The sequence below is a fragment of the Vigna unguiculata genome, chromosome 11, assembly GCF_037176805.1.
Source record: "Vigna unguiculata cultivar grain cowpea cultivar isolate G323 ecotype 2 chromosome 11, ASM3717680v1, whole genome shotgun sequence".
Classification (NCBI taxonomy): Eukaryota; Viridiplantae; Streptophyta; class Magnoliopsida; order Fabales; family Fabaceae; genus Vigna; species Vigna unguiculata.
Genome location: NC_140802.1, coordinates 2,533,541 through 2,547,823, shown reverse-complemented (window position 1 = coordinate 2,547,823; position 14,283 = coordinate 2,533,541). Strand labels below are relative to the sequence as shown.

The 14,283-nt window shown below is 32.7% G+C and overlaps 2 protein-coding genes across 2 annotated transcripts; one reads left to right on the top strand and one right to left on the bottom strand.

The window, feature by feature from the left end:
* The first annotated feature begins 1,383 nt into the window (after positions 1 to 1,383).
* On the top strand, positions 1,384 to 3,750 carry PFD1 (PREFOLDIN 1). The gene is made up of 6 exons (XM_028053998.2): positions 1,384 to 1,574; positions 1,672 to 1,725; positions 2,857 to 2,962; positions 3,096 to 3,102; positions 3,222 to 3,306; positions 3,491 to 3,750. Exons 1-6 carry the CDS (start codon positions 1,551 to 1,553, stop codon positions 3,602 to 3,604), a joined length of 390 nt encoding a protein of 129 aa, XP_027909799.1. The 5' UTR covers positions 1,384 to 1,550; the 3' UTR covers positions 3,605 to 3,750.
* An 887-nt stretch (positions 3,751 to 4,637) lies between these two features.
* LOC114169136 (glycoside hydrolase family 2 protein) lies at positions 4,638 to 14,247 on the bottom strand. Its single transcript, XM_028054175.2, has 17 exons — positions 13,947 to 14,247; positions 13,035 to 13,274; positions 12,644 to 12,790; positions 12,269 to 12,347; positions 11,608 to 11,791; positions 10,943 to 11,008; positions 10,364 to 10,609; positions 9,794 to 10,000; positions 9,409 to 9,712; positions 9,114 to 9,273; positions 8,767 to 8,875; positions 8,534 to 8,669; positions 8,368 to 8,423; positions 7,989 to 8,288; positions 7,727 to 7,849; positions 5,891 to 6,580; positions 4,638 to 5,132 (listed from the first exon to the last, which is right to left on the bottom strand). The coding sequence occupies exons 1-17, from the start codon at positions 14,092 to 14,094 to the stop codon at positions 4,959 to 4,961; spliced, it is 3,369 nt and encodes a 1,122-aa protein (XP_027909976.1). The 5' UTR covers positions 14,095 to 14,247; the 3' UTR covers positions 4,638 to 4,958.
* Between the last annotated feature and the right edge of the window lie 36 nt (positions 14,248 to 14,283).

The following is a 14,283-nucleotide window of genomic DNA, read 5'->3' as shown; positions in this document are numbered from 1 at the left end:
TTTCTTCTTATTGTTTCCATGTGCATTTTTTTTCTTCTCCTATATAAATTTAAGCTTAATTACTCGGATCATACTCATTTTAGTTCGAAAATTTCAAAATAGTACCCACTTTGAACTTTGTCTCAATTTAGTACCCAACTTTGATTATTGCATTAATGTAGTACCCTGTTAAGTCTTCACAAACGGCGTTAACTACCTTGCCACGTGTCGGTCTCTGGATTTTTAAAATTTAATTTTTTTTTAATTTTTTTTTTTAAAAAATTGCCACGTGTCAAATCTGACACGTGGCAAGGTATCGCCACGTGTCAAGTTACCTGACAAGTGTCATTGTCTTCATTTCAACTTAGTCTCCACATGTGTCTATTTGTTTTAATTTAGTACCCATATATATTTATTGGTTTCAATTTAGTACCCAATTTATTTATTTTAATTTTGTCTGAATATTATTTTACAAAATAGAGAAATATTATGTCTCCCTTAAGACCAAATTTATTATTTATATAAATGTTATATTTATATTTGTTATTAAAAATGACTTACAAATATGTTATTCATGACTTTTACCATTAACTTTAATATAAATTTCAATAAGCCCTTAATTTTATAACTCATTTTTAGTAACAAATATCAATATAACATTTATATAAATAATAAATTTTGTCTTAAAAGAGATACAATATTTCTCCATTTAAAAAAAAATATTTGAATAAAATTCAAACAAATAAATTGGGTACTAAATTGAAACAAATAAACATATATGGGTACTAAATTGAAACAAATAGACACATGTGGAGACTAAGTTGAAATGAAGAAAATGACACTTGCCAAGTACCTTGACACGTGGCGATACCTTGCCACGTGTCACTGACAATGCCACATGTCATATCAAGGATTTGACACGTGACAAATTTTTTCTTTTTTTAAAAAAAAAATTCAAAAAAAAGTAAAAATAAAAAAAAATTAAAAAAAAATTAAAAAAAAATTAAAAAAAATTAAAAAATCCAGAGACTGACACGTGACAAGGTAGTTAACGCCGTTTGTGAAGACTTAATGGAGGATACTACATTGATACAATAATCAAAATTGGGTACTAAATTGATGCAAAATTCAAAGTGTGTACCATTTTGAAGTTTTTGAACCGAAATGGGTATGATACGAGTAATTAAACTTAAATTTAACTTAACATTTAATTTTCAATTTTTAAAATTAAATAATTTTATTGAAAAGAAAAATCGGTCTATGACTTACAAATACATCAATATTTCACACTAATAAATATGTAATCAAATTAAAACTTTATAAAACAAAAATAACGCATCTCATCAAATTATGTAAACAAAAACATAAAATAAAAGCAATTTAAACCTAAAAGAATTGTATACATATCAGCCAATCTGATAAAAAAATGTTAAATAAAAAAGCTCAAAACGGTGCGTTTTATGTGTAACTTCTACTTCGTCTCCTTCTTCCCTTTCCCTCTGATCCAATCGCGTTAGGGTTTTTGAAAGTTGCAAATTTGTGAGATCGTCTCTTATCATTAATCGATCAAAATGGCAGACGAAGCTAACAAAACTGTAAAAACACTCTATCTCTTTCGTTCTGTATAAAGCAGTGTTCTTCTTCTAATGGCTATGACAATTTTTTTCTTCATTTATTGATCCAAAAATGCAGGCTTTCCTTGAAATTCAAGGTCGCATGATCGAAACTACTGGAAAACTAAAACAGGTTTGTCATAATCTGTCTTAATCTCTTATTATTATTGTTGTTATATGGGGAAAAAGATACTTTGTGCCTTTTTTATTTTTAAAAATTAATAGCAGTGGGTGGTTTGCACAGTCTAGTTAAAGATATGAATCATTTGAAGTGTATAGTTATAAAGATAGAATAGAGATTAAGGAAGAAAGTTATAGCGACAAAGTAGAAACAAAGCTTCATATCTCCTTTATGTATGTATAGTTTATAACTATATATAAAGGGATACAAGATTTTGGTGCACATTTTTTCCCTGTAACTTTTATAAATCTCTGTAACTACACTCCCTGTTATTGTTTGAATTTGATTGAACCTAGCTGAATAATTGAGTTTTATTGGAAGAGACCTACACCTTAAGTGATCAGTGGATAATGTGAAGTTGTTTTTGTACTCATTTAGATTCACATGAAGCTAAGTATGGGCTTCTAATTGTCTGATTGTATATCTCAACTGGTTCAATGTTTTTCAGCTTTATAGGTAATTTCAAGGTTGGGTCTTGAGTATGAAATCCTATCAAATATTTGGAAAGAAAATTTTCTGTCCACAATAGTCTTAGCAAGCTCAAGTAGGGTTGTCTCCTGTGGAGAAAATATTTCATCTTAAACCTACTGGATTCTAATGGAATGGGTTCCTCTTTAGTTTCTTAAGTTGATCATGTTTTTTTCTAACATGTGTTTCCTGGGTGTATTCTTATTGTTTTGGAAGATTTAATTAATGTCCTTGGAATAACTGTAAAGAGGCTGTTATGTTGAAGAAGAGTGATTTGATGCACACTATTACTATGACGAGTAGTGATTTTATGCACTGTATATTGTCATGGCTAATACATTACTGTGTTTCAAGTGTTATGTTACTGTTTGTGTGCGTGCTGGGATGTGCAGGCTGCACTGCCATCAACTCTGACTGAGAATACTTACATCTTAGTTCTAAAAGAGAATATATAATTTTATTTATTTAGAAGTGGGATAAAAAGAAAAGGGTCAACCTCACCCAGTGGAATAAGGTTTTTGTTATTGTTGTTAGAAGTGGGATATAAAAGAAATGAAAACCTTGACATTTGTATTTTGCCTGAGAGGAGTTTATATTATGCCTTGGCACACGCAGGTGCAAAACCAGATGCGTACCAAAGAAGCTGAAAAAAAGCGCGCTTATTTGACCATGGAAGAGCTAAAGCAAGTTCCTGATGATACTAATGTTTACAAATCTATTGGTATGTGAAGAAAATCATGATTTTATCTTGCTGTTTCTGTTCTTTAAGTGACCCACCAAATTTGAAAGTATTTCTATTGGCATTTCGTAGTTTTCTACAGAGATATGATGTGTCCAGTTTTTTTTATTTGCAGGGAGAATGTGAGTTGTGGTTACCTCTTTGAACGTGCTACTAAATAGAGTACACAAAAGCTTGATTTATGGGCTGTTGTAGAAAATATTAAAGGCATACTTTAACACACTCTTAACATGATGACCAGGTTTGTATTGGAGACCAAGGCATCATTAATGAATGAACAGGAGAAAAAGTTTACAGATGGTGAAGCTTCAATTACTACATTACAGGTACATCTCCTTCATTCATTTGTCCAGAAACTTCTTATCTTCCATCATTTTTATCCTCATTTTATTTTGAACACATATCTGAAACAAATGTAACTATTTGAACCAAATTTCTAAAGCAGAAAAATACAAGTTTCCAAAACATTTGAATGAAATTCAGTTCTTGTTCTACTGTGTCTTTGAACAGAGCTCGAAAGAGTACTTGGAAAAGCAGATGGCAGAGGTGGAAAGCAATTTGAGAGAACTGTTACAGCAAGATCCTGGTCTTGCTAGGCAAATCATGTCTATGAATGTAGTGTAAACTTTCCATTAGTGAAATTATCTTCCAGTGATGAGTTTTCTGGTGTATTGAGCAAATACAAAAATTCAGGACTTGGTGGGATTTCGTAGGTTATCAACTCTCAGATTGTTTAGTTTTCTTCATTTATTTGCTTCACCTTTCCTTCATCGATAGTCAGGTTTTTACTGATTACATGATTTAAATTAGGTTAAAACCAAAACATTTTTTAAAATGATACGTTAAAATATTATTCTGAAAAAAAAACAATGATAGGTAAGCCAAGAAAAAAAAAACCATCTCAACCATACAAGAGATATTAAAAATGAATACAAAAGTAAATGTGGAGAATTAAATATATTTTACATATCCTGTTTCAAATGCAAAATTCTATTAAAAAGTTATTGTACTCTGAAGGAGTGGATTCTGCTGATTAAAGCTATAACAAAAGTTAATAATGATAATTTCGAACTTGCATTAATTATTTTTCATAGCAATTTCATTTTGGGTTAGATTATAATTTTGATTTCTCTCCAATTTCTGATCCGCAGTTTAGGTCCTCTGCTTGCAATTTTTGCCTTCGTATTTGGGAAAAACTGTAATTTTGATCAAATTCTCAACTTACTCATATATTATTTATTTTAATTAGTTAAATTATTTCTTGATGACACCGTAAATGAACATATTAGATTTAGAGTTAAATTGGTGAAAATAAAAGAAATAAGAAAAAACCAGGGACCCAAATGGATAAAAACTTTAAAAAAGATATAAAATTATAACTTTCAACAATTTTCCTTTAGACTTTTGTCTCATTTTGACATTTTTTTAGTTAATTCCCATTCATTTCCGGATATACATTTTAGGGTTTCGAAAAATTCCTTCCGAAATGAAGAATAACTTAAGAAATTCATCAAAAGTTGGAAGTTGGACCCATTCTAGAAGACTATCATTACCCAAATTCTTTAAAATGGAAATTGGAAACAAAACCAAAATTCAAGATATGTATTTTTTCCTCAAGGGCCCCTTTGTGATCTCAGAAAAATATGTAAGAATCAAATTCAGAACGTGGAGATTATTTTCATTTATTTCAGCGTCACTAATCTTCAAATAAGAACAACAAATTATTCATATCACAGTTACAGCACATTAATTAAACAAGTTGTGGAACTGGCCACTTTGTTCAGATAGATCAAATTCGTTAATACAAGATTATATTCACCTTCCACATTATTAAATAAAGCTTCCAACTAAAATGATTGCATGAAAATGTTTAACAGCTTTGAAGTGTCTTTGAAGTAGGTCTTTGTAAACATACCAGTCTTCTGTCTTCTTCTACATGCTTATTCTTGGATAGAATAAAGTCATGTGATCCATGAAATCAAGAGTTTTGAAGCTGGGATTTGTAGATGTCATACCCAGAAGTGTCTGGAGTTACAGGACACAATCTAACAGAGAATGAGTATGACACAGGAGAAATCAAATACGCATTGTGGACACATGGCGACCAACTATCATCTCCACCTATCCCCATATGCTTGTGATCAAGATGAACCTGTAATACCATAAAACATCCAGGATAGGAAATTCAATAATAACAGCAAGGGTAAAATAGAATTTGTTTTAGGTCCTTCAGGATTTGGTGGATGGATGCTTATTTTAGTCCATACATTTCAAAATCAGTGGTTTTGGTTGTATTTCTTTTCTTTTCTTCAGAAAAAGGAAAACTTAAATGTTAGTAAGAAAAAGAGGTCTGTTTACAAGATGTTCCAAAATCTCAGAGATGGCCTTATACTTCATTTTGTCTTGACCAGAGAAGAAATCCACCACATTTTAGACACATAAGGACCAATATAAACTTTACCAAATGTTAAGAGACCTACAACAAATTTCACCCTAATAAAAGTTTCTATGAAAGATGGGATAATATATAAAAAAATGGCTATATTTCCATCTCAGAAAACTAAATATCACCATAGCAAGTAACATTCAAAACAACTAATTGTACATGAAGAAATTCAGGTCACAGAACAGACACAAACACAGTGCACTAAAATGCAGCACAAACTGAACAAATATTACATTTACTACAGTTGCTAAAGTGTCACAACCAACACAAATTTTGGAAAATATTGAACCTTTCCAACGTAAACTTTGGGCCCCAGCTTTCTGCTTGACATCTAAAAATAGCATACCACATTTTCACCATAAACTATAGCATTATTCTAATTTGCACCCTGATGAAGTGGATTTTTCCAATTCAAAAACAGTGGAAAGAAACTGTACAGAAATATTGATGCAAGATATACATACCTCAATGCTATCTCCTTCAATGAGCTCTTCATTGTGTGCGGCACGTTCAAGTTCTGAGGTGCTATAGTAGCTTGCACTCATTTGCATTGGTGGAGAGATACCATACTTAGAAGCATATATTCCAAAACCATTTTTGTTTCTGAATGTTGCCCACCTAACATCTGTCCTGCCGGAAGATTCCCCAGGAACAATATAAGGAACATGCAACTCACTAACATTATGTTCATACACTGCAACTTGGGCAGCAGCTTTTCGATCTGGATAACACTCAAATGGTCCTCTTCCATACCAAGTTACTACATCCAGTGATTTTTCCACATTTAACACAATTCCCACACGTGGTAAAGGTGGGAGATCAGGATTTGGCTTCACGTTGCATTCTATGATAACGTCCCCAGAAGCAAAAATTGTATATGTCACTTCTGTAGTGTATAAAACCTTTGACTTGTCTTGGTTAGAGAGAGAACCATCTGCACCCTTTGTAACACCAACAAAAACCACCAATATTCTAACTGAATTCTCTGTAATACTTTGCACAGAACAGCTCTCAGCAATGAAGTGGAGGCAGTCCATTCCAGCAGCTTTCCACCTGGACAAATAACTGGCTCCCTCTCCTCCTTTATCATTATCTATAGGAGCTCGCCAGAAACATGGGAGTATGCCCTTTTTCAAAATATGTACTCCTTTAACCTAGCATTTATCATCATAATAATAATAGCTGTAAAGTAATAGAAAACTTTAAAGAGGCATCATGAAACTTCTATTAATGAGGAAACTTAAATAACATAAATGTTCCAAAAACATGACATGTCTTTACTCTTCAAACATTTCAAAACTCAAGAAATATGAAATAAGGAAGGAAAGAATAGTAGTGGGAAGACATGGTAGATTTTTATAATTGATGAGGAGGCTGAGAGGCCAAGGTCAGAATCTGTTTTGCAACTCTGAGTCTGTTTTGTGCTTTCCAGTGTTACCACTGTACTGGACCTTTGCCTCTGATTTTATCATACATTTCCAGTGTTAAACAAGTCTCTATCATATATCTTAAATACATTAAATGCCACCTACTATGTTATTCACTTACCAAGCCCAATAGAGTTGGAAATGAGAGGTTACATTGGAGAAAGCCTAAGTCTCACATCAATTAGAGACAGTGTAAAATATAGTTTGAGAGAAAACTTCACTTTAATACCAATTTTGTAGAGTTGAGTTAGATCTAAAGCGGAAATACATGCACTAATGTGTATCAACTTTTTTTCTTATCATATAAAAAAATTTATTATTATAATAATTATTGAAATAAAAAAATAGTTATTAAATTATAAAAAAGTGATATTATAGGCAATGCTTTTATTGTGTAGTTGGCTTTTTTTTATTATTATTATGAGTAGTTATTTGAGTTTAAAAAAGCAGTTACTTAAATGGTGTAATTAGAAAAAATTGTGTGCACCAAAAGGGAGAATCCCCCTTTATTAATGGTTATAGATATAGATAATATCAAAACCTTGAGCCCAAAAAAACATCCAGGTTTTGATAAACGGGTATTTCTAATAGCAAACAACACTTAGGCTCCTACTAGAAGGTTTAAAAAAGAAAAACAACGTGATCAGTGAATGCTGTATTTCTTGTGATTGAAGATTAAAAGAACCTATTATTTAAAATACAGAAACCATTATTCAAGGTTCTCTTCACCATAACAAGTTCTACATTCACTGGTGATCAGTCCATGCCAGGTCTTACTATTTTAAGAAGGCACTTGTCCTGTATTCTACATTTGCTATTATCTTCAATTTAAAGAGACCGTGCAAAAATGATAAATTCAAAGTTTGGACTTACCTTCCAGCTTTCAACTAAACCTGTTTTAGTATTCAATGTCAAATCCCAAACATCTTGCTTTTTGACTATGATTGTATCTCCTTGTGTTTCAGCAACCAGAGTACCAGCACTAATAGTGATAGCCTGAATACAACAACCATTCATAAAGTATAAAAAATTAATTTCAGCAATAACATATAGTATAAGCTAATAAACTTCATTACTCGGCCCTAACAAGAGCTATGAATTGGTTCTAAAATAAATCAACAGGTCATAAAATTACATGCACAAGAATGTTTCTCCTGGCAGGTAGTTGAACTTGAGCAGATGAAACAATATGACCAGCTTCAACCCAACGTGTGGAGTACAAAAGTTTAACCGTTAATGTCAAGAATAGTTCTTCTTCTGATGATGAATCCCACAGAGAATACCATGGACCTGATTTCCAATCAACAGTATAACTACTCTGGGGCTTTATAGGGGCAAGGTCCAAAATACCAGATCCAAGGTTATATCCATTTGCAGAAATATACCAGCTGAACTCCAATCCTTCTGTTGTTTGAAAAAAATGAGTATTTTTTATCTACAAAATAGAAAACAAAAATGAATTATCATGTCAAATTTGACTAGAGAAACATAAAATTCAGATACACTATGAGTACCTCCAATTTCCCTTCATTTAAAGCCACCTTGATTGGTTGGTACAAGTACTTAACCTCTGAAACAAAAAGGCATATTCATGAAGCATGACTAATGATATGAACAGAATAACGAATTGTCACTCTTACAAGGTTGTGTGTGCAATAATGAGACATTCTGTGAGTTTACCATGTAAAACAGGATGAGGAGTTCGATCAGGGAATGTGAGCCCATTCAAACAGAAATTCGAATCATTGGGAACATCCCCGAATTCACCTCCATATGCCCAATGCTTTGTACCATCTTCATAAACTTTCACCAGCGCCTATGTGCAAGCACAGTACAAAATTGAGAGAATTCAGACAATGTAAGGTAAAGTTGATCCTTCCTCAATTTGGATACAATACTCAAAAACCACTAACCTGATCAACCCAATCCCAAATAAAGCCTCCTTGGAGTCCAAATGTGTTGTCAATTGCTTCCCAATATAAATGAAGATTTCCATTACTGTTTCCCATTGCATGTGAATATCTGCCATTTTTTGGGTCGGAAAAAAAAAAAGGTTTCAAACATATGCAAAACAAATGATACCAGCAGTAACAAAGATACAGAGAGGGAATGCAGCAATGTTATGTTATATTTATATGGGTAAGAGATATAACTAATTATATAACAAGGTGAGAAAGATAAGTGCAAGAAGAAGACAATATAAAAACCAATATATCTATAACTGAAACAACAGGGAACAATAGAAGTCATGTTATCATACTCGCACAGTATCAGAGGACGTGTTTCAGTTGGATCATTGGCTATTTTCACCATGTCCCAAACACGCATATACATAGGACACACGATATCAGTGCATGGAGTCCTGGATCCACCTCCTTCATAATGTAATACCCGCGATGAATCACGTCCTCGAATCCAACCTGATGCATTGACAAAATGAAGAAAAAAACACTTAGCCAGTAATCTTTCAAATAAAATGTAACAGCAGAATAAAAAAATAAGTCACTTCAAATATGCATATGCTAACTGTAAGTGAACCCACGAGCAGTATCTACCAGCTAAAGCATAATGATTTGTTCCAAATCCAGATTCATTCCCTAAAGACCACGAGATAATGCATGCGTGATTTTTATCTCTCTCAACCATGCCAATCACACGATCCAGCATTGCTGATGCCCAAATTGGTTCCATAGTAGGATGCTTGAGATGTTTAGAATAGTCAAAACCATGTGTCTCAATATTGGCTTCATCTATCATGTACATGCCAAACAGATCACATAGCTCATACCAACGTGGATGTTGGGGATAATGGCTATTCCTCACTGCATTAATATTATTTTGCTTCATCACGACCAAATCCTGTAAGCACAGTAATTATTACATTGAGGATGATATTTGGCCATCAAATAAATGAACTAGGTGAAATCAGATTAGCAGTACCTTTATCATGCAGGATTCTATATTTGCCTTCCCCACTTGAGGATGATGTTCATGTCTGTTCACACCTCTAATCACAACAGCATGTCCATTAACAAGCAGTTGTTTATGGGCTTTAGATACTTGTCTAAATCCTACTGGACATGATTCACAGTCAACAACACGGCCAGATCGGTCTTTCAAGACAACAACCAGAGTATAGAGGTATGGCTGTGAAAATGCAAAGAAAAATTATACATGAAAACCAAATACATGAAAAAATGATCTTGTGAAGCTTTTAGAAAATCCAAATATGTCAATAATCACACATATAGGTCTTGTCTTGATAAATCATCATAAAACCTTTTCATAGGAGTTTAAGAAACACCAATTCAAAATAAAAAAAATTAATGAGAGAAGGTAATGAGACAAGAAACAGGAGACATTTGCAGGATTACAGTTGTTGAGTAATCACCACATAAAAAGTCTTGATAACTACTTCAACATTTTTTTCAATAGTAATGTAACTGTTAGTTTGCTAATCAATGAATAAAATCCACCGAAACATGAAAATATATGAATGAAATTTCTTACTTTCTCTGCAGACCAAAGCTTTGGTGATTGTAGTTTCCCTGTAAGCAAGTAGCCATGAAACCCTAATATTGGTGCTGGTGTACTTGATGGTTGGAGCTTTATGTCTGCCACATTAGATGAAAGGAGATCAGGATTGCCATCAGAGGTGTACCAGCTTCCAGAATCAAACAATGTAGCTTCTATAGAGTAGTCTGTGAGAATATTATCCTTGGACGTCTCTTTTAATCTATCTATTTTTACTTCAACCTGGATAATATATGCATGAAATTGATATTATATCCCAAATAACAATAACACATAAATAAAAATAACAGTGTTGTTGTAATATCAGTGATACTATGGGGTAATCATGGTAGAATAAAGGAAACAATGGTAAAATTTACTGTGAAGAAATACAGAACATAATTTCACTTACAAATTTAGAAACTGCATTTCACTTTTACAAACTAAAAACAACAAAATAATAGAGAATTCAATATAATTGGATTTAAGTAAAATCTTCCACAAGACCAGTTACGGATGTATAATAGAACTATGAAATGAAAAATAACAATAATTTAACAATGTATTTATGCTTACCAGTATATCTGCATAAGAAAAATCTTCAGTGAGATTTGTTTTGAAAAAGTAGTCAGTAATAAATACCTACATACAAAATATTTTGAAAGATATTAGCATCAAGCATGAGAAAATAGTCAAATGGCTGAAAATTTGGACATGCTATATGTTCAATAAAAAAAAAAAGGTATAAAGATACACGTATATAATTCTCAAACTTGAATTCTCCATGTTATTTAAATGATAAATTAGGTGCATTTATGATGTAATCTAACTCTTAATTATTCTACAAGACCTAACGCTAATAAATAATGACAGCATTTGTTAGCAAACAAGAACTAAAAGGGAAAGAAAAGAAAATGTTTTATTGAATAGACTGAATTTAACAAGAGAGCTCTCTCCTCCTAGATTTTCTCCTTAACAAAGAGCTAATGCTCAAACTACAAAATTAATATCTTTCTCTCTCCTCTCCTTCCCCAATTTACATATAACTAAGACCTCAAGTAAATAACTTATTAACATTCTAACTATCTTAACTAATTTCTCTTTTCCTTGTATCCTAACAGCATCACAATTTGATTGTCATATGTAAACCATAAACGTTAATGACTTCCGTTTTTACCTATAAACACTAACTTAATTATAATAAATTATATCAAACAATAGGAGGTTTAGTGAAACCAAACCTCTGGCTTTGCCATAAGAAGAACATCACGGTGAATACCAGATAACCGCCATTGGTCCTGGTCCTCAAGGTAAGAGCCATCACTCCATCTATACACTTGAACAGCTAGAACATTCTTAAGATCTGAACCACATGGATGACAAAAATCAGTGATTTCAAACTCTGCAGGTAATCTGCTGTCTTGGCTGTCCTTGCAAAATAGAAACAAGAGTTGATTAATGCCAAAGGTTCATTTATATTACCTTTTGTCTTCATACATATTATGTATTAAGGCAACACTTCACTCCATATCCATTAGAAAAAACAGGCCTAAGCCCTTTCATTTTAGCATGAACATACTACTGAATGTCAGAAGTCCAGCTATGTTCAGCCAGGGATTCGCAAAAAAAAAGACAAGACGGTAAATGAATATCTAATGATTAGACAAGAATTTTCTTCATTGCCGAAGATCACAGTTACCAATTTATTATCTATTTCATAACATGCCTTCTCCCTGACTTGCATTGCTTTGAAAATCTTATCATCTATCCCCTTTAACCCCCCACCCTCCTCTCCCTCCTCGCATCATATATGAGTTGAAAATACAAAAGAAAAATACTAACCAGAAAGTATGTAATCATGTTCAAGAGTGTATGATCTGCATATCAGGGAGAGAGAGATACCTATATCCAACAGGATGCCCATTTATCCATGCACAAAAGGCAGAATCAACAGCTTCAAAATGCAACAAAATTCTTCTACCTACAAAAAACCAATCAATGTTAAAGTAAGTATTTTAAACTAAAAAATGGCAAGTACTGGTTGTGATCTAAAAAATTCAGGAAACAACATTTCCACACAAGTGGTACAGAAAAACACTTCATATATTCCACAGAAACAATGTCATACAATGCTTTCGTAGTTACCTTTGAAGTACAATGCACTAACATATAGAACTGAATGAAAACAAGGGAATGGCAAAACCAAATTCCTCAATAGTGTATGTCAATCCACAGAAGCAAAGAAAAAACAGGATAAGGAAATTCAGCAAGTCATACCCTCCCATTCTTTAGGAATTTGAAAGTACGTTCTGTAACAGCCAGTAGGATTTTCAATTGGAATGAAAGGAGGATCTACCGGAAATGGATACACCACGTTCGTATATATAGGAACATCAAATCCGTGTAACTGCCAATTCGAAGGAACTGTCCAATTTTGACAAAAGATAATTAAACATTGATAAATATATCAGCACTGACTAAGAACAGAAAATGACAAAAATCAATTCTAAAGCAAAATAATAGCATTTCACCATTACAACAAACTCTATAGTAAAGCAAAATTTAGAGAAAATGGTGAAGAAATTAAGCAGACACAGTGAGGAAATGATACACAGTGAATGCAAAGGCGTTTTACGATAACATATACCACTTAAACATAAGCACTTACCAGGCAAATTTTTCCACTCTGAATCGTGGAAATCACTTTCATAAAAATTAGTTGGAACATTGCTGGGCCTGTCAGCGATGAAAAATTTCCAGTATCCAGACAAGGACTTAACAAAAGGCAAATCTTTGACCCAAAATGCAGCACAATCAAGAGACCCCTGAACAGCATCATCATTCCAAACAGCAGACTGGGAAACCAAAAAATCCACTTTGTTCCGTTGATACCAATATTTGAGAGATCCTAAACGTATCACAAAATTACAGATTGCCCATAGTTTATAACAAAACTAAAATATAAGGAAATCCATAACAACATAAACTCATACAAATCCTTTACAATTTTTTGGCGGTAAGCATCTACTGAAAAACTACAGTCATTGATTTGAACTTCATTCATGTGCATTGAACTATTGGTTAAATACATAACACTCAATATAAGAAGCCAGTGTTATATACCAACACTTAGTTTACTTAAACCATTTCATTCAGCTAACATTTTGAAACCATTTATCAATCGCAATAAAAATTATAATAGATAACTCTTTATGAACACAATTATATAATAAATTAAAAAAAAAGAGGCAATTTTCTTGCAAATAGCCTAAAAAAATGAACCTTTAGAATAAACAATCCTCACTTCATTTTATCAAATTATTTCATTCAGCTGAAATGTTACGACCATTTATCAACCCCCACCCAATGGAAATTAGTATAGAAAACTCTCATGAATGGAATAACATATTTTAAAACATGAAATTTTCTTGAAAAGGGCAACTAAAAAATACGAACTTTCAGAATGGAAAAAATGTGTTTCCATCTATCTAGCAAACCCAAAACATGAAATGAATCCATTTTAGCGTAGAATCCGTCACAGTAAACGAAATGGAAAAATAGTTGTTGATGGGTGTGAGACCTTCAAGAGAGTCATGGCAGTGCAAGGTGACATGAGAGTCCCTTTTCCTCCACTTGATGAAAGAAGGATCTTCCCATACTTTGTAACCATTCTGTTGAGTGAGGTTAAGAGGCCCAACAACAACCAAAGAAGAAGAAGAAGAAGCCATAACACAATTCACAAAATTCTTTGAACTATTGTGGCCAAAGCCAAATGAGTTATAGTGGCAAGTGATGATCTAAAACGTGATTCTTGTTGGACGGAAGAACTTGTTGGACGGAAGAACATGCCACGACTCGTCGTTTTGGAAACTCGGAATTTCATGTGGATTATTTCAAAAAAGTGTTCAATATATATT